This window comes from Pinus tabuliformis, chromosome Q (genome assembly GCF_031772625.1).
Source record: "Pinus tabuliformis cultivar Carrire ecotype Pingquan chromosome Q, CPIR1, whole genome shotgun sequence".
Lineage (NCBI taxonomy): Eukaryota > Viridiplantae > Streptophyta > Pinopsida > Pinales > Pinaceae > Pinus > Pinus tabuliformis.
In genome coordinates, this window is record NC_142296.1 from 231,319,254 (window position 1) to 231,343,543 (window position 24,290).

General features: G+C 39.3%; 1 protein-coding gene across 1 annotated transcript in view; it reads left to right on the top strand.

Moving 5' to 3' along the window:
- Positions 1-24,290, top strand: part of LOC149219039 (uncharacterized) — a 482,479-nt gene that overhangs the window by 297,311 nt on the left and 160,878 nt on the right. Inside the window, exons 7-9 of the mRNA XM_089382522.1 lie at positions 3,427-3,513; positions 3,681-3,761; positions 3,861-3,893. Of these exons, the coding sequence (XP_089238648.1) occupies positions 3,427-3,513; positions 3,681-3,761; positions 3,861-3,893 (201 nt within the window). The remainder of the gene's footprint in view (positions 1-3,426; positions 3,514-3,680; positions 3,762-3,860; positions 3,894-24,290) is intronic.

Below are 24,290 nucleotides of genomic sequence, written 5' to 3' on the forward strand. Positions count from 1 at the left end.
TCTACCATCGCATCTATCCAAACTTGATGTTGAGCGACCTCCTAAAACCTGGAAGGCTTCCCATCCTGAGCTACTAAGGCCTGATATCTATCTAGATGTTTTCACTCCCTTTTATTGTTTCTCGGTGCATCGATGAAATCTTCTGCATCCTGCAGAATCTGTCGAAGTTCCCGGCTCGTTCTTCCTCTGGTAGCAGGTGCATCTGTTATCTCCTCCTCTTCCTATGATTCTTCCTGTTCTAAGGGAGAATTCTTGGCTTCCGCTGGTTGAAGTGGTTTGACCAATGGCTCATCTTTTGATTGCTCCTCGGAAGGCATTTCTCAATATTTTCTGAAGGCCCTATCTTCTATGAACTTCACATCTCATCGAACTACTACCTTCTTGCTCCCTGGAAGATAGATTCTATATGCCTTAGTGTTCTCGCTATATCCCACTAGATATCCTTTCTCTGCAGTTTGATCTAACTTCTACCTTTTCTTCTCGAGTATATGGCAATATGCTAAACTCCCAAATATCCTGAAATGACTGACTTTAGGTGTCTTCCTAGTGAAGACTTTCTCTGGAGTAATCTTGCCCAATGCCCTATGAGGAGTTCTATTCTAGACATAGACTTTTGTGTTGCATGCTTCTGCGCACAGGAATTTTGGCATATCCTGATCATACATCATGGCCCTAGCTGATTCCATGATAGTCATGTTCTTCCTTTTTGCTACTCCATTCTACTCCGGATTATAAGGAGTTGTCCACTCTCTTTTGATTCCCTCCCTAGCGCAAAAATTAGTGAATTACTTATCGACATATCCTCCACCATTGTCTGAGCGAAAAACTTTTATTTTCCTCCCTGTCAGATTCTCCACCAGAGCCTTGAACTCTTTGAATTGACAGAAAACCTCGTCCTTGGTTTTGAGAAAATAAATCCAAGTTTTCCTGGAGTGGTCATCAATGAAGGTGACGAAGTACTCGACACCACTAAGAGCTTTAGTGGACATTGGTCTGCAGATACCTAAGTGTATCAATCCTAGTACACTCTTGGCCCTATTTTTACTTCTAAGAAATGTTGCTTTGGCATACTTGCCCAGAGTACATCCTCTACATATATCATCTCATTTTGTACTAAGATCTAGAACTCCTGTTACAGTTTTCCTGATGATTCTCAGAGCCCCATGGTGCAAGTGTCCCATTCTTCTGTGGCATAGTTCATTCAAATCCTTGTCTCCATTAATGCCTATCAGTGCCATTGGTGATTCTAGCTATAACTTGTACAACCTATTACTTCTGACTCTGATCTGCACTTTCTTTTTCCAACTCAGGTGTTTGACGTATACTTTCTCCTTAATGAAGAAAATGTCATAGCCCTTGCTTTGAAGTTGTGATACAGAAAGTAATTTCATCCCTAGTCCTGGCACATGTAACACATTGGTAGCACAGAACCACTCTCCTATTTCTGTTTGAAAAACTATGGTACCTTTCCCTACTGGAGTACACTTTGCCTTATTCCCCATGGTGATCTAAAAATTCATTCTTTCCTCCTGATAATCTGAGAAACGTTCTCGGATTCCTGTCATATGCCAGGAGACTCCATTGTCTATGTACCATACCTCTGATGATGCAAAGCTTGTCACACAAGCAACTTCTTCTTCCAATCTAGAAGCCAACATAGAGAAATTGAAATTACTATCTCTTGTGCAATTGTCTGAAAATTTGCACGAGTCTCCTGACGTAGATACCTCTGCATCATGATCTCGACCCATAATTGATTTTCCCTTTCTGTCTCTGATTCCTTGCTCTAATATCATGTGAAAATTCTATTACTGCAGCAACTGATTTATTTTTCCGACTTATTCTTCAATAAGTTATTTACGAAATCCCTTCAGTAAATATTAAAATAAATTCTATTGCAGACATCACACCAGTAAATAGAAACAAATACATGCACAAGAATCAAACACATCAACATAGTTATTTTTGGACAATTGTCCCAGGAAAAACCCAATTTCGCAAAAACTGGTGCAGCAAAGGATGATTTTATTAATCAACTTCTCTTAAGTACAACTAGGGTGCCAAATCGACTCACCCAATAGAGATAAATTCTCTGGTACCTCCCCTAGGCTCAGCGTTAGTCCAGCTAGCCTCTGCACAGCTCCCAGACCCTCTGCATCAGCACTCTGCCTCACTGCATTAGCACTTGGCCTCTCTGCGTCACCCACGCAGGCCCTCCAGTGACTGTGCAATCCTGCTGCCTTTGCGTCTTCCTGAGTGGCTTTGCGTCTGCCTCTCTGATCTTTGTGCTGATCCTCCGACACTGTCCCTGCCTCTCTGTTACGTACTCGCTACCTCTTGCTGCAATCCAGTCTTCTAGTTCGAATTTCTCAGCAAGCCCTGCTCTAGAAATCGAACTGATTGGTCTCCCTCAGTGTATTTCCAACTGACCCTCAAGCCTTCTCTTATACTTTTCCTGTTGATGAATCAACGGCCGAGATTAAGTCCCTAATCAATGGCTAAGATTAAAATAGACTTGATCTTCATCTCTTAGAAGCTTCTCATCCTTATCTTTATTAATACCCATTAATATTTTTATTTTCCTAAGTTTAGACTTAGGAACTCATTAAAAATATTAATTATTTTAATAACTCTTCATCCGGATGGAATTTTCCAAAACGATTTCTAGGTCTTGGAGATCTCATGTGCTTTAGCCTCTCCACCAATTTTCATGGCTAGAGCACATCCGATGCTACCCCAAATCAACAATGGGCTTCTTTCTTCAGTGAAAAACAGCTATCTAAGTTCACAAACATAGAAGTATTTCTTTGAGCTTTCCAGTGTACCATGCCACTTGCTTGTGACTAAGCCCTTCCCATTTAAAAAATCATTTTTCTTGGTTCCAATCAAACTCAGACGGTAGATCGAAAGTCCCATTGGCTTCTCTCTCTGACACACATATAATTAATAACATGAAATGCTTTTTAACTTGCAAATGCAACAGAGTTTTCGAAAACCATCATTAATATCTCACTGCACCATGTTAGCATTGGAGTATCCCTATTTATTATTAACACAAGATCAAACACAAGTGTCCACACACAGAGATTTACTTCGACACATTTCTAGGGTATTCTAATTTAACATGGTTGAAACTCTGGAAAGTATTATAATTTATGCACAAAGAGAATTCAGATTTGTCCGAACTGTTTTTATTCCTGCTGAGTATTTATTAAACAAGACCAAGCACAGGACTTTACACATTTAGATTTACTTTAAAATGTTTTTAGGGTAATATAAATGTGTTTAAGTAATAATGAATATTGCTAATAGAGTTTGAGCTATAGAAAGTATTTTTAGTATATGTGTCCATATACATATTAATCCTGCAGATAATCTGATCAGCATATTTTCCTCAGTCTTACTAAATATGTTCGTTTTATGCAGTACTATCTAAAAGCAAGATTCCACTTTGAGAAGAATCAATATGCAGATCTATTACTTATTGCAGGTTTTGCTGGTGCAGTGTCACAGGTACTGTTCAAAGAAAGACCTTATAGTGTCCAAAAAAACTTGTTTTATTACTAAATGGTGCAAGCATGAAATCTGCTTTTTAAGAAACTTGCTTCTGGTTTCCTTCCTCCATGTAACTTGTGTAGGAACCTTCTCTAGGAAACTGACATTTACAATGCCCATTTCAGTTGCTCTTAATGCCCTTCTTGGCATATCACTTTGCAGAGCACAAGCTACTATGCGTAGGGTTATTTGCCAGCTTTGCACACGTACGTAAAATTTCTACACATTTTCACCCAACTTTTGCCTCTTATTGGATTTCTGTCAAAACTTTTTAAAAATTAATTATGATTTTGAAACTGCTGCAGGCTTTCTTAAATGGCGTTGCATGGTCCTCATGGGTACTCTCTCTCTCTCTCTCACACAATTTCTTAGCCACATAATTGATCTTTATGCAGGCATGACATTTGGACAATGAAGGTATAATTTGAAAAAGAAGTAGTATATGTTGCATATATTAGAGAGAACAAGGCACACTTATGAAATCATGTCTCATTAGCTCATTGATCCATCTGTAAGAGGTCAATAAGCTATGATTAATTGAGGAATTTCCTTGTCATTAGTGAATGAGGTGACATCGTGAATTGTACCCATTTTCTGTTACTGTTTGCATTCTTGAGGATGAATGGGGATGTCCCTAATGTCCTTTGACAGTCTGCTGAGGCATCTCTGGGACAATTTGGGAATGTTATTAGAACTTCTCCTCCGGAAACCAACAACCCATTAAAAAAATAACTTAGTACAAAATGGAAGAACTAACTAATCCAATAACCTTATCTAACGTACAACTAACCTAAAGATCAGCCATGGCTAAGTCACTAAGAATTTATTATTTATTTTCATATATAATGGCTGCTCATGCTGTACAAAACACAAAATTAGAACAACAAAGTTGTGGAAGTCATTGGAGGATGGTAGTGATGATGATGATGCAACAAAATCTATTGAGGCTCAAGCATTTTTTGATAGACTTACAGCAAAGCATCATAAATGTATCAACCTTCCAGCTATATAGTATGAGAACATTTTTTGGCATTTTGCCACATTGGAGGAAGCACTGACTCTTTATATTGTCAATTACAAGATCAATATTTATCTTTTTTGAAATTGCTTGATATGATTATTTTTATCTATTGAACGACTTCATATATTGAGGATTATATATATTTAACTACTAAATCTTTTCTACAAATTTTAGATATTTTAGGGCCACCAAATATGTCATCCATTGAAATTTGGCTCCTGTTGCAACCTAAACCCACAACTGGGATTATCATGGAGAAAATATTTAACTCCACTTGGTGTGGCCTTGGGGGAAAATCTCGAATTGAGGCTATCAATCAATTCTCAACTCCTCTGTCTAGGCTAACACCTAGCGAAGCCAAGGAGGGTGGACCATGTTACCGTTCAATCTAGGAGGGACCCTAGGAGGAGTACCTAACGGAAATTTACTAGACCAAATGGCAACAATGGGACAAGGACCCACTGTCACCTTAGTCGATGTCCCCTGCTCTTTATGGACTTTCACCGATGGGAGGAGTCCATCGGTATGGAGGAAATCACTTGAATGATAGGATCAATGGCAAGGTATAACGTGATTTCCAAGGCCCATTCAAAGGAGAGGCTCAATTAATGGTTCAAATACTTAAAGAAAAGCTAAAAGGCTCCCCAAGAAAGACCTATGAAGGATGACCTCAAGCTTAGGAATATTCAATAATGATGAATGCCTAAGATAAAAACTTCCAAAATCCCTCACTTGTGATTGATGTGTTTATACTAGGGTTCAAATTGAGGCAAGGATGGATCATTCAATTAAAGTGTGAGCTTTGGGAGAAGCTAGGGTGACTTTCCATGAAAAACCCCTTGAGAGAAATATTATAAGAGACCAAGGGTTGAGAAATATACCGTGGCAAAGGCTCACCCAATGATCACCTATAATTAAGAGAAAAGATTTTGAATGATGAACTACAAAGTGAAAACCTTCAAGAAATCCCCAAGTCAAAGCAGCTTCAAGGGTTCCCTCTTGGTGCAATAGCTAGGGCGTCAATTTATTTGAAATTACACCGTTGGAATTTGTTCAAACTTGGAAGATGCCTAGAGGAGACATAAATGAAGAAACTTGTCTGGACGGAATCTTAAAATTCTTCCTCCCTGAAATTTCGAACCAAGCCCTAGAAAATCTCCTTATCCTTAGAGGACAAAGAAAAGAGGGAGAAAAGAGGTGCAAGAATGATATTTTGTTAAGTTAATGTGATCACCAAGGATTTAGGACCAATGCCTGGCTATTGGGAAGATTGGAATCAAAATGATCAAGATTTTGGAATTTCACTCTTCCAGGAGGCCTAAAGAAGCAACTTCACTGATGATGGATGCAACTACATGGCAACCTTAGACTTTAATACTTCGATATACAAGATTTTATGGAGTTTCAAGGTAAAAAGTGCACAACCTACTTCATTCTTCTTGTCGAGATGAATAATAGAAATGAGCCAAGATTACAAGTGTTACATAAATTCACATTAATTTTTTGGGCACAAGCAAATTCAAAGCATACCGTTCCATACTTTAGACATAAATTATCAATAAATTCACATGAAAAGAGCACTTAAATGACAAGAGAGTATATCCATCCATCACATTTGCAAAATAGAAGCTCCAAGAGAGATAAATAAAATATTCCACAAACCAAAATGCATTTAATCATCCAAATCATTCCACAAATTGCAAGTATGAAATCTTTAGAAAGATATATCCCAAATCCAAGTGAATACGAGTTACAAATGAGGCCTCACTTGTATTTATATGAGCCTCTAACAATTCAAATAGGTCAAATTTTCCTAGCAAACCCCTAAAAATGACTCTAATGTGCAAAATAACACCCTAATTGGTGACAAGCCCAATAAATAGCTCCAAAAGATGAAGAATAAGCCTCTCAAGAGGGCCGAAATGATAAAAAAATAGCTAGAAGGCCCGTTGGAAGGCCAAATGAAGTCCCTCTGGTGCCATAAGAAATAGGAGGGCTCCAATAATAGTGATGAAAGTGGTGGCCCCTTGATCTCCAAGCAAATGACCTGTGGTGCCCTCAAGTGGCCATGGGAGCACAAAAGCATCCTCATGGGTCTCCAACTGAATTGAACAAACACGTATCCCATTTGTAAGGGTTGGAACAATGATGTAAGCCTTCCCTTGTCTCCCATGGTGAAACAAAACCCCATCTAGGCCCTAGATCAACTGCCAAGTGTGTGGTGCAAGTGTGTAGCCGGCTGGTCAAGGTGTTCCAGGTGCATCATCATCATCAATTAAGTTGGACACGAGTGAGTAATGAATGGTGTTGAAGGGTCCCATGGCATGGATATCTACTCTCTGCTATAGTGGAGGCCCATGGCTGACAACGCACATTGGACCCTGTATAGGGAGACCAAACCCCAAGATGAAGACCAACCTGCAATCATGTATAAAATCCAATGCGTCTCCTCACCTCCAGTATAAAAAATCATTAATGTAATTGAGAAAATGAGCTTACAAACCATGGAACCAAGTGGGCACTTCATAGTGGCATGCCCTTCCATAATGTGCTTTAGAGTGTACAGGTGTCTCCAAGTTCAAGAAATAGGTTAATCAAGGACCCTATTAGGTGGTTTCAACCTCTAAGGGAGTGGAAAGTCCATGGTACATCCGTCATATGGATGGTGTCATGTGAAATAATGATGGAACTGAGTGGGGCATCAGGGGAAGGCTCCAATCCACACGCCATGGTACAAGGGTAGCTATGATGAGGGAAGCCCACACTTGGGTGTATAAATGTATGAGGGAGAAATCGCGGTACATGAGAAACCCTGGCCTTCGTTTTTCCACCCTTCTTCATATGCCTTTTTCCTTTTTCCTTTTTATTGATTTTTCTTTTATAACTACTCGAGGCTCCAAGGAATGAGAGCATGATATGTATGATATAGTAGTGAATACCCCCTTGAAGGTTGGGCAGTTCATCGCCCACCAGGGGTTTGGACAATCATGGGTTCCTTAAAGATGTGGGGAGCACAATATAAGGGCCCTAGGAACTAAGGTGATGGCCATAATAGTAGGGGGTAGAGCTCATGTTGGTTTTTGCCCACGTGCTAAATTTGTATGTCTCGGCCATATTTTTTGTTTTATACTACATTTCATGTTGAGAGTGGCCACATTATGATTTTATTTTTATTTTTAGCTGCATCAACCTCTAGGGCTTCGTTCTAGGCCCGACCCAAAGTGTGGACAAGGGGATAGGGAGTCTAACTCATTGTGGACCCAATGGACAAATGTGAACCCAGATGGAAAATATGTGGAAAGGGGTTATAATGAGCGGAGGGGAGTGATGTATGTGGTTACGGGAAGTTGGACCATACAACCAAAATCGATATTTCCCATGTAATACCATTGCTAAAGCTAGTAGTCAATAAAGGAGATCCCATGGGACTAGGATACAAGGTTAACCACCAAGTTGGACAAGGGGACAAGAGTACAAACCAAATCCATTCTTTCCGCCGAATCCTCCCACTAATCCATTCCCAAAAGTGTCCATTACAAGTAAGCAAAAATACCCAACTATGTAATGAAATCCATACCTTCAGGGTTGAAAGACTCACCTTCAAACATACGATCATAATAGATGGGAAAAGGCACATAATGGCTGGCTCAGGCGGCAAAGATGGTGACACATCGAGCTATCTGGTGGCTGAAAGGGGCTGCTGGTTGTTGGTTGAGGACTATCTAGGAGAAAATTTTCTCCTATGGGTGTCACCCACAGGCGGTGGTTAACATCTGGCTCCAACTAGGACATGATCTCTCAGTAGAGTGCACATATGTACTCGAACGGGGAGGCCATGAGAACACCAACAAACTCTTGGGACCAAGACTTGTTGCCTACACATCATGTGAAAATTTCTGAATAGAAATCTTATTGCAGTGATTAATATTATTTCTCCTACTTATTATCTTAGAAATAAGTTATTCGCAGTGTTCTTATGGCAAATATTGAAATATATTATACTGCAGTCTTCAGAATTAAAATATTGCAGAAAGTAAATCCAGGGAAAAATACTGGCACAAATACAATCACAATGACATTTATTTTTGGACAGTCGTCCCTGGAAAAACCCAATGTGGGAAAACCGGTGTAGCAGATGAGGGTTTCTTTATTATTCTTTAGCAAAATCTCTTTTACAAATTACAACCAGCAAAACATGAGAGAAAAATTTATAAACGTTTCTAGATAAATTTATGATCCAAGTGAAGTAGCCCTCCTTCCTTTGAATCCTTTTGCATCCCTCTGCGTCAATTTTTCCCTCATTGGCCCAACATCTAGCTGCCCATGTAGTCCCTGCGTCAACCTGCCTCTGCACTGCCTCTTTCTGTGTCAACTTGTTCCTGCTTTGTGTCTTGCTGTCTTGCACTCTCGAATGATGTTGATGCCCTCTCTCCCTTTCTCACCTGCAACTCTCCCCCCACTTTGATTTTCTCTTGTTGAACTTTGACCAGTGAGAAAATCGATCCTACTCGGATAACTGAGTATTAGCCTCTGGTGTGTTCTCCAAGTGCCCATCAAGTCTCCTTTTATAACCCTCTCGTTGATCAATCAACGACCCATATTATTTTCTAATCAATGGCTACGATCATATTGACTTGATCTTTGCCTTCTTCTAGAAGTTTCACGCACAGTTTAGATTAATACCCATTAATTATTTTAATTTCCTAAGTTTAGACTTAGGGCCCCATTAAAAATAATTAATTATTTTGATAAAATTGTTTCTGGGTGGAATTTCCCAAAACAATTTTGGGGTATTGGAGAATGCATGTGTCTAAGCTTCCTTGCAAAATTTGAGACTTAGAGCACATCCAATGCTACCAGAAATCAACACTCCCTCTTAGCAAGGAATGTGCTTTAGTAATGCAACTTGTTGAAGCATCACCCTATTTTGTAACATCTCCCTCTTCGCTAGCTGATGTCTGACATCCTGTCCACCAACTACTGCGCAAATGGTGCATCTGTATTGCTGCTAACCCTGCCATTTGTCAACACTGCAACTCCCTCTGTCACTGTAAATGAGAAGTCACATGTTTCTACTACTGAAACAGATTCTCTACCATACCCATTTTCTCGCTGAATTGAATGAAATTAGCTCTTCCTAGAGCCTTTGTGAGTATGTCAGCTACCTGATCTCCTATGGGGACATACTGTAGCTACATGCCCCACGCTGAACACAGTCTCTGATAAAGTGACATCTGATATCAATGTGTTTTGACCGATCATGAAATACTGGATTCGCAGAGAGTTTGATACAACTCTGATTATCACAGAACACCCTGGTTGCTTCCATCCTTTTTCTGAACAAGCTCACAAGCAGTTTTCTAAGCCATATGGCTTCACACGTAGTTGTGTTGACTGCGATATATTCTGCTTCAACTAAGCTCAGAGCTACTGGCTTCTACTTCCTGCTGCACCAAGATATCATCCCTGTTCAAACTCTGAAGTAGTACCCCGAGGTACTTTTTCGGTCTACTGAACTACCTGCCCAATCTGCATCCGTGAACCCATTCAATCTGACGTCCTCCCCTCGGGAGTATTTCAACCCATATCCGACTATTCCATGCACATATCTAAGAATGTGTCTAGTTGCTGCCCAATGCACCCTTTTTGGTTCTACCATGAACTGACTAAGAGTGTTGACAACAAAGCAAATGTCTGGCCTAGTGTTGACCAGATACATAAGCGACCCAATGAGTTGTCTGTACAAGGTGGGGTCCACTTCCTTGTCTCCTAATGCATCTATTTTCTTCTAGTTGGTGATCATGGGAGTAGCCATGGGTCGACAGTCTTGCATTCTGAATCTCTTCAGAATCTCTGTAGCATATCTTCCTTGCCCAAGGAAGATCTCCCCATTCTTCTGCCAAACTTCCAATCCCAGAAAATAATGCATCAACCCCATATCCTTCATGTCGAATTCAACTTCAAGATTCTTCTTACAATCCTGTATGAGCCTGGATGATCTTGTTAAAAACAAATCATCCACATATAATACCAGAATAAGTGGCTCATTCTCTACCATCAAATAGTAGATATTGGGATCAACATCACTTTTGACAAATCCCAATTGCTGCAAGCAACTATAAATTCGACCATACCATGCTCTGGATGCCTGCTTTAGCCCATACAGGGCTTTCTTTAATTTGCAAACATGAGTTCTCTTCTCATGAGTTTTGAAGCCTTCGGGTTGTTCTATATACACCTCCTCTTCTATCACCCTGTTCAAGAAAGTTGTCTTGACATCCATCCGGTGAATCTCCCATCCCATTTGAGCTGCTAGGGATATAACAGATATGATAGAGGTGTAATGGGAAAGTGGGGTGAAGGTCTCTTCGTAGTCTATTCCTTCTTTCTAAGTGTATCCCTTTGCCACAAATCTAGCCTTGTACTTCTCTATATTGCCATCTGCAACATACTTGATCTTATAGATCCATCTTGATCCTACTATTGATCTCTCTTCTGGTCTAGGTACTACTTCCCAGACATCATTCGTCATGATAGAATTGTACTCTTCTACCATGACATCCACCCATACTTGGTGTTGAACAACTTCCTAAAAGCTAGAGAGTTCTTCAACCTAGGATACCAATGCATGTTATCTATCAGGTTGTCTACACTACCTTTTCTCGGTTCTAGGAGCTCCAACAAACTCCTCTGCGTCCCTCAATGTTTCCCATACTCTCTGTTGGTTCTACCATTGGTGGTGGGAGGCTCAACCAACTCCTCCTCCTGATCCTATTGTTCCATCTGTTGAGAACTATTTGGATTTCCTCCTTTTGAGGAGATATTGGTACTAGTCACTATACTCGATCTAGGTGTCTGTCCTCCTCCCTGTCCTCCTTGCTGCCCCTGGACTAGTGGAACATCTCTTGGCTAATCTTATGTTGGCATCTCATGAGATTTCTTGAAGGCTTTATGCTCCATGAACTTTGCATCCTGTCTCACTACAATCTTCTTGCTGCTAGGAATGTAGATTCTATAAGCTTTCGAGGTCTCGTTGTATCCTACAAGATACCCCTTTTCTGCAGTCTGATCCAGTTTAATGCGCTTCTCGTCTGGAATGTGACAATATGCCATGCTTCCGAATATCCTGAAATGACTGACTTTCGGCTTCTTCCCTGTGAAGAGCCCTTCGGGTGTTTTCTTCCCCAATGCTCTATGAGGAGTTATATTCTATATATACACCGATGTGTTGCAAGCTTCTGCCCATAAATACTTAGATAGATCTTGATCATACAACACAGCTTTGGCTGCCCCAACAATAGTTCTATTTTTTCTTTCTGCTACTCCATTCTGTTCCGGATTATATGGAGTTGTCCACTCTATTTTGATGCCCTTCTTTGCGCAAAAATTTGTGAAGTCTTTGTCCATATATTCTCCACCATTATCTGAACATAATACCTTTATCTTTTTCCCTATCATATTTTCAACGAGAGCCTTAAACTCTCTAAACCGATAAAGACCTCATCCTTGGTCTTTAAGAAATAGATCCAAGTTTTTCTGGAGTGATCATCAATAAAAGTGTCAAAGTATTTGCCACTACTAAGAGCTCTTGTGGACATTGGATTGCAGATATATGAGTGTATCAATCCCAATACACATTATGTTCTATTGTTACTTCTGGAAAAAACTGCTTTAGCGTACTTCCCTAGCACACATCCTCGACATAAGTCATCATGCTCACTAATAAGGGTTGGTACTCCTGTAAGAGTCTCTCGGAGAATCCTCAGTGCTCCATGGTGTAAGTGTCCCATTCGCCTATGCCATAATTCATTTCATTCCTTGTCACCATTATAGTTTTTGCCTATCAGTGTCATTGGTGACTCAAGTTGCAACCTATACAATTTGTTTCTTCGAATCCCAATTTGCCTTTTCTTCTTCCAACTTGGATGCTTGATGTATACTTTATTTCCCATGAAGTATATATCGTATCCCTTGTCCTGTAACTAGGACACTGAAATCAAGTTCATTCCTAATCCTAGCATATGTAGAACATTGGTGGCTCGGATGTTGGTCCCTGCTTCCATCTGAAATGCTATGGAGCCTCTCCCTACTGGAGTACATTTCGTTATGTTTCCCATAGTAATTTGGAAGTCCATTTGTTCTTCTTGATAGCTCAAGAAATGTTCTTTTACTCCCGTCATATGAGCTGAAGCCCCACTATCAATGAACCAAACATCCATTGACGCTGAATTTGCTATGCATGCGAATTCTTCTTCTAATCTGGTAGACAACCTTGAGACACTTTAAGTATCCATCTTGTGCCAATTTCTGACGCTATCCTGCCCCAACAACTGTTGCAGGAAAAACTACATCCCACCTGAGACAACCCCTCTCGCTGAATCTTCTGCTGCACTATTCCTTCTGCCGCTGACAAATTTCGATCAGGAAGACTTACCCCTTTGTCTACTCACTCAGAAAGAGTTTTACCACGAAATCTAATCCTCTTGGCTTGAACTGCATAACCCCTTGGAAATTCGAATTACTGCCCCTGCAGGAATTTCGAATTCCTTTCTTCCTTCAACATTGGGTCTTCCGGCTTCTTTCTTCTGCTTTACCTCAACTCTGATACCATGTGAAAATTTCTAAATAGAAATCTTACTGCAGTGATTAATATTATTTCTTTTACTTATTATCTCATAAATAAGTTATTCACGGTGTTCTTACGGCAAATATCGAAATATATTCTACTGCACTATTCACAATTAAAATATTGTAGAAAGTAAATGCAGGGAAAAATACTGGCACAAATACAATCACAATGACAGCTATTTTTGGACAATTGTCCCCGGAAAAACCCAATGTGGGAAAACCAGTGCAGCGGATGAGGGTTTCTTTATTATTCTTTAGCAAAATCTCTTGTATAAATTACAACCAGCAAAACAGGGGTGAGAAAAATTTATAGATGCTTCCAGACAAATTTTTGATCCAAGTGAAGTACCCCTCCTTCCTCTGAATCCTTCCGTGTCCCTTTGCATCAATTTTTCCCTCACTGGCCCAGCGTCTAGCTGCCCATGCAGTGCTTGCATCAACCTGCCTCTGCGCTGCCTCTTTCTGCATCAACATGTTCCTGCTTTGCATCTTGCTGTCTTGCATTCTCAAATGATGTTGATGCCCTCTCTCCCTTTCTCACCTGCAACTCTCCCTCTGCTTCGATTTTCTCTTGTCGAACTTCGACCAGTGAGAAAATCGATTCTACTTGGGTAATTGAGTATCTACCTTTGGTGTGTTCTCCAAGTGCCCATCAAGTCTCCCCGTATAATCCTCTCGTTGATCATTCAAAGGCCCATATTAGATTCTAATCAATGGCTAGGATGATATTGACTTGCTCTTAGCCTTTTTCTAGAAGTTTCAGCTACAGTTTAGATTAATACCCATTAATTATTTTAATTTCCTAAGTTTAGACTTAGGGTCCTGTTGTCGCACAGAATGTTTAGGCACCGCGACAACGGCTCAGATCAGGGGCTGTCACCCTGATCCCCAATCTCTCTGTTAAAGCTGTCTCCCTACAGCAGGCTAAGGGGGGTAGACCCTATGGAAAAGTGGAATGAAGAAGAACTAGTTGGGAACCAGCCAGTTCAGGAGACACAGTGAAGCGATCAAGTACTTGATTAATATTTAGCAAGACTTATAGCATTTGATTGTATTTTAAACGATTGATACCAGTGCCTTATGGAGTGAACGATCTTGCTAGGGAAATTAAGACCAAGTAATCGATTAGCAACTGTTGCTTAAATGAATGACTATTTTATATGAAATGCAAATCCTAAAACTAATGTGAGATGCAAGAATCTTGGTTAATTTTAGTTAAATTCCTATTTAAATGTGAACCCTTCAATCTTTTCTGTGTTGAGACTAATTTCGTAATAATTGGCAGAGAGAAGATCAGGAGAAGCACACTAAGGTGTGATTAACAATACCTCTCCTGAAATTCTAACATACCCAGTGCCTCTGACACTGCAGAGAACTGTGGCTCTGACGACTGAAAGGTCACCGTTTTAAGTACTACTAAAACAGGCTTCTCAAGAAAAGACGGATGGAGACCTATCTGTCTATCGACCAAGCTTATGCTTGGAAGTAAATTTTATCTATGCAAAGTTAACTTATATGCAAATGCACCAGAAGATGAGATGAAGTTAGACTCGAGAATGGGAAAACACTTATGTCACAAAAGCCCTCAATTACCCAAATGAAATGCTTGCATTTTTTTAGATGAAGACTTAGAAAATAAACTCTTGAAGATACTATAGTTAAAACACTAGCTTATTTCAAATCTTCTTGATACAATTTAGCTCAAAAAGAACAAAAACAACTTTTCAATTCGATATCAATGTCAACAGATGCTCAAAAAAATACTCAGTTTATGAAACAAAGGATATGCATTTTATCACAATTCCATGACAGTATTTAATTTTCAGAAATTAATTTTTAGGACAGCAGTAAGAAAAACTTTATGACAGCAACATTATGGCAATGAAAATAGTAAGCTATCAATGATATCTTTATGCCAAAAATTTACCGAAATTTTTCCAAACTTGCCCACATGAATTATAAAAAAAATTCAGCCTGTTGTGATGTGATTTCCGAAATTATATTAGATCTGATATACTTATTACAGTCAGCAATTAAAACATGAAATAATCCTAATAATGGATGCCCAACTCAAGAAATTAATTCCTTAATGTATTAGACAACTTAGGAACTGATTTTAGGCTAACCCACATGAAATTTCCACTGTTATATTTCAGACAGAAACAGAATTATTCAGAGATAATAGTGACCCAAAATGTAGATCTAGGCCAAATTCTTGATACACATCAAACATAAATGACTTATTAATGTATTTTGCAAATTTTTAGTTAATTTCAAGCCACTTAGATGTGTTTTTCACCACTATTAAAAAGGTATATGACTACTGTATCAAATAGTGAAGAAAAATATGGTTTAGAGATCAAACCCTTAGGCCCTAGGCCTTGAAGATCACTTGCCCAAGTTGCCAAAAAAATTCAATATCTGAAACACAAATTTTTCCAAATTTTCTGCAAAACCCACCAATGATTAACTTCAGAAAATCAAATATTCAAATCAGAAATGGAGCAAGGGAATCTAGAGCCAATGAGAGCTAGCACTAGGCCCAATAGAACTAGCATTGGGCTAGGAGAAGGCAGATCTGGGCTTAGGAGCCCCAAAACTTGAAACCCTTGTTCTGAAAAAAATTATTTTGCTTCAGATCTTCAGATTTATTGCAAAATCTTTAATGGTTGGCCTTGCAAAAATATTTGGGACAAGATATTGCCCTCCAGGGCCTAGATCTGTCTCAAAACCCCCAGATCTGCTTGAAAAAATCTCAAATCTGAAGATTTACTTGGTTGATTTCTCAGATCTATTCCTGCAAACAATCTTTGAGCCTAGATCTTGCCCTCCAGGGTCTAGATCTAGCTCAGATCTGAAGATTTTCTTGGTTGATTTCTCAGATCTATTTCAGCAAACAATCTTTGAGCCCAGATCTTGCCCTCCAGGGTCTAGATCTAGCTCAGATCTGAAGATTTACTTGGCTGATTTCTCAGATCTATTCCTGCAAACAATCTTTGAGCCCAGATATTGCCCTCCAGAGTCTAGATCTAGCTCAGATCTGAAGATTTTCTTGGCTGATTCTCAGATCTATTTCTGCACAAGTAGAAAGAGAAAAACCCAATACCCAATATGTACAAAAATAGAGAAAATCCCAAAAACCCAAGTGTTAAAATTCAAAATTATATTACAAAATTTCAGATCTACACAAGTAAATAACAGATCTATACAAATAATTTATAGATCTATACAAATAATTTACAAATCTATTAGATCTAAGGAGTATGAGTCTAACTCCGCTCCTAGATCTGATAATCTAAAGCTCTTAATAGCCAGATCTATCAAAATTTCCATAAAATATTTAAAATATTTTGAAATTTTAGAGAGGTACTAGCTCAAAAACACCTCGCAGAAAAAAATTATTGTTAGATAAATCCTGAGGTTTGTATGAAATAGGCTCTTCAGAAAATATGTGTTGAGAGTTCGCTGGTCCAACCGAGAACTATCCCCAAACACTCAATGAGAACTTGAGAGATCTTCTGCAAACACTAGATCAACCATCAAATCAAGGTTAGAAATAGAACAACAATAAAATTATGAAGAAATAGAGATACCTGCTACTTCAATCAAAATTAAAAATGCTACCCTAGATCCAACAAACTGAAGAAGATATCTGTATTCAGATTATTCTAAGAGAGCTATTGATTGATAGTTTTCACATAATATTAAGCAGAAACTAAAAGAATGTTACCATAAATTCATGAAGAGGAACACTACAACACGTTGAAACCCCAAAGATTTTTGCATTAATTCAAAAAAGTATACAAGAGAGCTTGAGAGCTTAGTACACGATCCAGAGATCGGATGAACTCAACTGACAATTGACCTCCTATTTAAAGATAAATCTTTCAACGGCTAGTTCAAGTGATCCTTGTTAAAGTAATTTCGACCGTTGATGAGGATCAAAATTTCTTTTAATTTCATCCATCGAAATTTTAATTATTGAGGAAATTTCAAATTTTTCAATTAAATGCATTTTAATTAATTCAAAAATTAATTTCCTCAAAATTTTGACTTTGACTTAACCCCAAGGACCAAAGGCTTAAAATTTAGCAAAATAATCAACCTTAGTCCCTGGACCTCTTAAAATTTAATTTTTATAGGACCCACGAATTTTGCTTTTGGAGAATTTAAATTTACCTACGACCTATAATTAATTAAATTTCTGGCTTAGGATTTTAATTAATTTTGGCCAGAAAATTTAATTAATTAACCTATGAGGGGATAAATTATTTTTCTAACCCTCAAGACACTTTACATCACGATTTTTACATTTTTACATCTCAAGGGGAAAAACCCATTTGCAAAAGATCCTCACAGACTACCCAATTCTGCGACACCAAAATATAATCTAGCAAATCAAGCAATTTGTAATAAAATAACCTAACGAAATAGTTAGGATTATTCCCAAATCACTTTTACACAGACTCGATCTATAACACTAGGAATCGCCTAAGATCCTAGTGACAAAATTCATTCCGGCTTTGGGGTAAGGTGGAAGGAAAACTCTGTCGACCATCCGAGAATGGATCGGTGAGACAAAAAACCTCCTGGAATGTAAATCGTTACCAAAAAAATAGGTTTTACTTAGGCAATTACATACATGACACAAATCTGCTGAGATTATTTACATCACATATATGCAGAATGGGATTACATTATAACATGACAATCAGGCTTATGATGATAGCTGGACGACACAGACACATCGATTAGGTGCTATCCATTTTGTGAAGAAGGGGGTGTAATGCTATGGGTCGTTGACACGTAGTGCTTAACATGTCCCATTAAAAATAATTAATTATTTTAATAAAATTGTTTCTAGGTGGAATTTCTCAAAACAATTTCTGGATATTGGAGAATGCATGTATCTAAGCCTCCCTGCAAAGTTTGAGACTTAGAGCACATACGATGCTACCATAAATCAACACATCATAGATTAAGCTCACGGGGCAACATGTTTTTGTGGCATCTTATGTTCGATCAAGCTTTTGTTAGGCCATAAAAATTAAAATGAACAAGAAATAAAATTTAATTCTAAATGTAATTTAAGTCTAAATGGGTTTAGTCTAGCATGATAATATAATATGATGTTACTTCTAATGTAAAATCAATATGCAATGCATCCTACTCTAACATGCATATTACATCATACAAGTAATAAGTGTAATCATAAAGCCAATGCAACCAACATATCATCTAGTCAATATGAGAACTATTGCTCCTCTGCTTACTCATATAATAGATCCAAGGTCAAGGGTAGGAATGGCTATATGGAAGGTCACAAGGGCGGGAGGTGGAAAAAAAAAAGTGTGAAAATTTCAAATCTGAAATCCTATTGCAACAAGTGGAATTTTTTTTTCTTATTGTTAATTAATTTAACAATTTATCTGCTATGACAAATATCAAATAAATCACATTGCAACCTTCACAAATAAAATACTGCGAAATAATAGAGCTATAAACTGAGAAAATACTAGCGCACACATAAAAATGACACCATTATTTTTGGAGAATTGTCCCCGGAAAAATCCAACTTGGGAAAACGGGTGCAACATGTGAGGGTTTTTATTATTAAGAAACAATGAAATTTGAGTACAATGTATGGATGCCCAACTGGCAATCCAAACAGCAAGAAAATCTGGACATAATTATTTAAGGGAATTCCCTTCTTCCACAAGCAACCCCGACACAACTTCCCTTCAGAAAATTCATCCTCCTAGACGCTTTGCGTCAGCCTCTACGCAGTGCTTGCATAGACCCTTAGACGTCTAAGTCTGGAACTGCCTTTGATGAAGTCATTCTGCCTATCTCTGCTGAGGAAACTAATTCTCTGACCCTTTGGAAGACTTTCCTGGCCTCTGGAAGCTGAATCAATTTTTCTTCCAGCCAAATCAAATTGCTTTTCTGAATCAACTGCGCTGCCTCACTGGGAATAACTCGGCCTCCTTGCTGCTGCCTCTCCAGATCAGGGAAACTTCCTCTGGATCACTGTCTCTTCTTCCTCACTAAAGGTCAAACTCTCTGGCAACTAATTTCTGCTACTCTTGAAAATTGAATTCTCCAACTAACTCTGGTGTATTCTCCAAGTGCCCATCGACTTCTTCTTATAATCCTTTGTTGGAGCACCAATGACCAAGATTAAAACTTAATCCAGGGCTAGGATCATCTGGAAGTCGATCTATGTGAGTTTCTAGACTATTCTCACCTTGACTTAATTAATTATAATTAATGAACCAGTTTTCCAAAGTTTAGACCTAGGAAACATTAAAAAATTGGTTAATAATCTAATTAAGTCATCTCTAGGTGAAATTTCTAGAAAGTATTTATTGGTTTTGGAGATCTCATTCATTCTAGCCTCTCCACCAAATTTCATGGCTAGAACACATCTGATGATATAGAAACTAACACTTCCTCTTAGCAAGGACTCTGTTCTCTCTAGTGTTGCACATCCTACCAAAACACCCTATCTTTGTATCACCTCCTATCACGATGATGATGTATGGCCATACTACCCACCAACCACTGCGCAACTCTGATGCTGCATAATGCATTTGTGTTGCTGCTGACACTGCCAACTCTACATCTGCACTGCAACTCCCTCTCATTTGCTGTTGTTGCTGCTACAACTATTGCAACTAAGAAGCATCCAAAATACTGAATCAACTGCGTTCAGTATGATGAATCTGTCACCCAAGTCTGTGAATGCTACTAGCATTTGCACTATCATTGAATAATTTGTGTTGCTTCCGGCTCTGCTGCTAAGCCACCTGCTCTGCTGCCAACACTGTATTGCGCTCCTCAGCATTTTACTACCACTAGTCTGTAACTCCCACTGTGGTACTGACTCCATCAACTGCCACTAATCCATCTTGCTACTGAACACTGTGGGCCCCCCCATAGCTAGGTAATGATCCATGAGGTGGACTCCTCAACGACCATGCCCAATATTTGTAGCTCTTTGGGGCTACAACTCCAAGTCACCCCACCTCACTCCTAGAGGTATGGCTGCCATCATCGCGAAGTCTTCCTCCAACCTGGAGGACAACCTATCTATCTTAGCATGTGTTGTCACCTAGTCTTGATTCTCCTTCTTATCCTTCTTTCTTAGAGAACACTGGGTACTTTAGTGGCCAAAATTGCCACGCCTGAAGCACTTGACTTTCTTCTTCTTCTTTTGCTCTCCCCTGCCCCTGACTAGGACCCTTTGATGCGAGGGCCACATTCTCCTCCTCCTTCACACTCTTTGATCCGCTGATGCTCCTGCCACTAATGGAGCTCTTTAGCAAAGCTCACCTCAACTGCTCCCGCTGCAAGTCAGCCCACATTTTGTCCCATCCTGGTAGTGTGTCTCTGCCCAATATACTTTGGACGAAGACTTTCCAATCCTCCGAGACATTGTTTAGTGTCAATTGTACTAGCTCCAAAGGTTGAGGTGCTACTCCAGCAATTGCAAGCTTGTCTCGGACCTCCTAAATCCTAGTGAGGAAGGGATCTATGCCTTCCCCCTTATGCATCCTGATGCATCTCAACTTTTCTTCCAGGAACATCTTTCGCTGCTCAGAAGTACCCTAGTATAACGTGGAGAGAGCATCCCACATCTCTTTGGTCATTCCCTTGGCCACTATATGTGAGACTATATGATCTCAGACTCCATCCAAGATCAACCACTTCGCCTTCACCATTTCCTTCCTGTATTCCTTGAGTTGATCTGCATCTTGGGGAACTGCCACCACATTATCTATGTGGGATTTCAGGCCATATTCATCTAGAATGAAGGACACCCTAGCCTTCCAGATGACATAATTGGAATCTCCATCCAACCTATCCTGATCTCTAAGTCTTGTTGTGGCTATCTTTGATCAAGTCGAAAAATACCTTTTTCCCTCTGTTTGGCTGCTGCTCTGCTACTCGCACTGCCTTCTGGAATGCACAGATCTGCTAGCTGCTACTGCCAATCTGTCTGGAAAAATTGAACTTTTGAGACTCAAAGTTTCATGAGAGAAGTTTTTCCTCTACTGTGTGTGCTTTTCTCTTCCACCTGACATTGGTTTTGCTGCTACAAAACCCTTTGCGTCCAACCAAGGAATCTGCTCAGCAAAAATCTGAGCTACAACTGTTCCTTCTAACTAATGGAATCACTAACCTGGGCAACTTGACTTTTCTGCAACCCTACAACTGAAAATCGAATTTTTGTCCTAGCAATTCAGCCTACCTGTTTGGGTACTACGTTGCCTCTGAGAATTTCGGCTTGCTACTCCTAGTGAATAGCGAAATTCCCTTCTCCACTTCTGAGCTTCCTGGTTGATCACTCATGCTTTGGTACCATGTGAAAATTTCAAATCTAAAATCCTATTGCAGCAACTAGAATTTATTTTTCTAATTGTTAATTAATTTAACAATTTATCTGCTATGGAAAATATCAAATAAATAACACTGCAACCTTCAAAAATAAAATACTGTGGAAATAATAGCGCGGGAAACTGAGAAAATACTAGCACACACACATAAAAATGACACCGTTATTTTTTGACAGCTGTCCCCAGAAAAACCCAACTTGGGAAAACTGGGGCAGCAGGTGAGGGCTTTTATTATTAAGAAACAGTGAATTATGAGTATAATCTATGGATTCCCAACTGGAAATCCAAACAACAAGAAAATATGGCCAAAATTATTTAAGGGAATTTCCCTTCTTCCACAAAGCAACCCCGACACAACTTCCCTTCAAAAAATTCATCCTCCTAGACTCTTTGTGTAAGCCTCTGCACAATGCTTGCGCAAACCCTTGGATGTCTAAGCCCAAAACTGCCTTTGATGAAGCCATTATGCCTGTCTCTACTGAGTAAAATGATTCTCTGACCTTATGGAAGACTTTCCCGGCCTGTAGAAGCTTAATCGATTTTTCTTCTAGTCAAATAGAATTGCTTTTCTGAAGCAACTTTGCAGTCCGGATCTGGAAAACTTCCTCCGAATCACTATCTTTGACCCTCACTATCTCTGCTTCCTCACTGAAGCTCGAACTCTCTGGCAACTGATTGCTACTACTCTAGAAAATCAAATTCTCCAAGTGACTCTGGTGCATTTTCCAAGTGCCCACTGACTTCTTATAATCCTCTATTGGAGCACCAACGACCAAGATTAAAACTTAATCAAGGGCTAGGATCATCTTGAAGTCAATCCGTGTGAGTTTCTAGACTATTCTCACCTTGATTTAATTAATTCTGATTAATTAACCAATTTTCCTAAGTTTAGACTTAGGAAACATTAAAAAATTAGTTAATATTCTAATTAAGTCATCTCTAGGTGGAAAGTTCAGAAATGATTTATGGGTTTTAGAGATCTCATGCATTCTAGCCTCTCCGCAAATTTTGTGGCTAGAACGCATCCGATGCTACAGAAACTAACAAAATATCCACACACAGAGGATCGCAGGTGAAGAGGGAACAAAGCGATGCAATCTACTCCATAGGATCCTCTTTTTCATCAAAAAGAGAGAGATATCCACAATTAAGCTCATAAATCTTTGATGAATGACAACCTCAGGCACATCATCCTCATTATGGTACCTACCATTGATATCAGGCTTTGTGGCCACCAAAAGGTCAGGATCATAAGGAAAGGGAAACTGATGACATGGAGAAACACAACAAGCAGGTTGCTCATGATGATCACACTTAGGAGAGGGATGGAATTCCTCATTATTATTGATAGTGCAAGAATGGTTAACGAAATGGTCTACATGAGACTCAACTACATTCCCAGTATCATGAGGAGAGACAAGGGTCCTATTCATGTCATCATCATTGTCATAGACAGGATCCTTGTCAAAAACAATGTCCATGAACCTACCATTTGTTGGAAGTAATGCTTCCATGTCATGTGCAGTTGTCATTTTGAGTCCCTAGTTGTCAGTCTAGAAGTTGTTGATTCCTATGTAATGAGTTGGAGTCATTATCTAGATGTGTCGACCGACTCGATGTAGAATTTGTTGTTCCCCATGTTTGAGTTGTAGTTGTGTCATTTCCGAGTCATAGATCCACTTCCTTAGGATCTAGATTCGTCGAAGTTTGTGATCTTTGTCCTATATATTTGTAATTGTTGTGATGAATAAAGATATTAAGTGATTTGTGTGTGTCATAATGTGCTCTCTCTATTTTTCTAACATGGTATCAGAGCTGGTACTGGTTTGACTCCCTCAAGGGAGGGCGAGGAATATGTGAAGGATCTGTGAAAATTCCTAAACTAGAATCCCTATTGCAACAACTAATAATATTTCTCCTATTTGTTAAATTCTTTTAAACAAATTACTTGCAGTTTACTACTAAAAATATTGAAATACATACATTGCAGCCTTCACTTAATTATATATAATGTGGAAACAAGAAACTAAGCAAGAAAGAAAATACAACATAATGACACCATTATTTTTGGACAAATGTCCCCAGAAAAACCCAATGTGGGAAAACCGGTGCAGCAGAACTGAGGGTTTTATATTATGCAGTAGTAATTTCTGAATACAAACTTTGGATGCCTTGTTGGCGATCCAGCACAGAGAATATCACTTGGCAGAAGAAATTGGTGAGATTACCTCACTCTACACTGCAAGTGCTGGTTGATCCAGTCGCTGAACCAACGAGTCCCAGGCTACCTTTGCGCTGCGTGGGCCTGTGTCACTGCCTTTGAGACACTACGTCACCTCTCTGCTGGATCGATTTTCTATCAGGAGCTTCGAATTCAGCCCTCCCGGCTCAGAACGTCAAACCCCCAGCAAAATCTCAAACTTCTGCTTGGAAAGTGTTGTCGCGCGGATTGGCACGACAACGCTCAGACCGGGGGCTGTCACTCTGATCCCCGATCCCTCCGTTTAAGCCTGTCTCCCGCGGCTAAGGGGGGTAGTCCCTGTGAGATGATGAGACCAACTGTCGACCAGTTGGTTGGGAGACACGAGATACGATATGAAAAGCACCAGATAGATTTGATTAACTTAGCAGACCAGTGCCTTGAGAGATTGTTATTAAAACGATTACTTTTTAGATGATATAGAGAA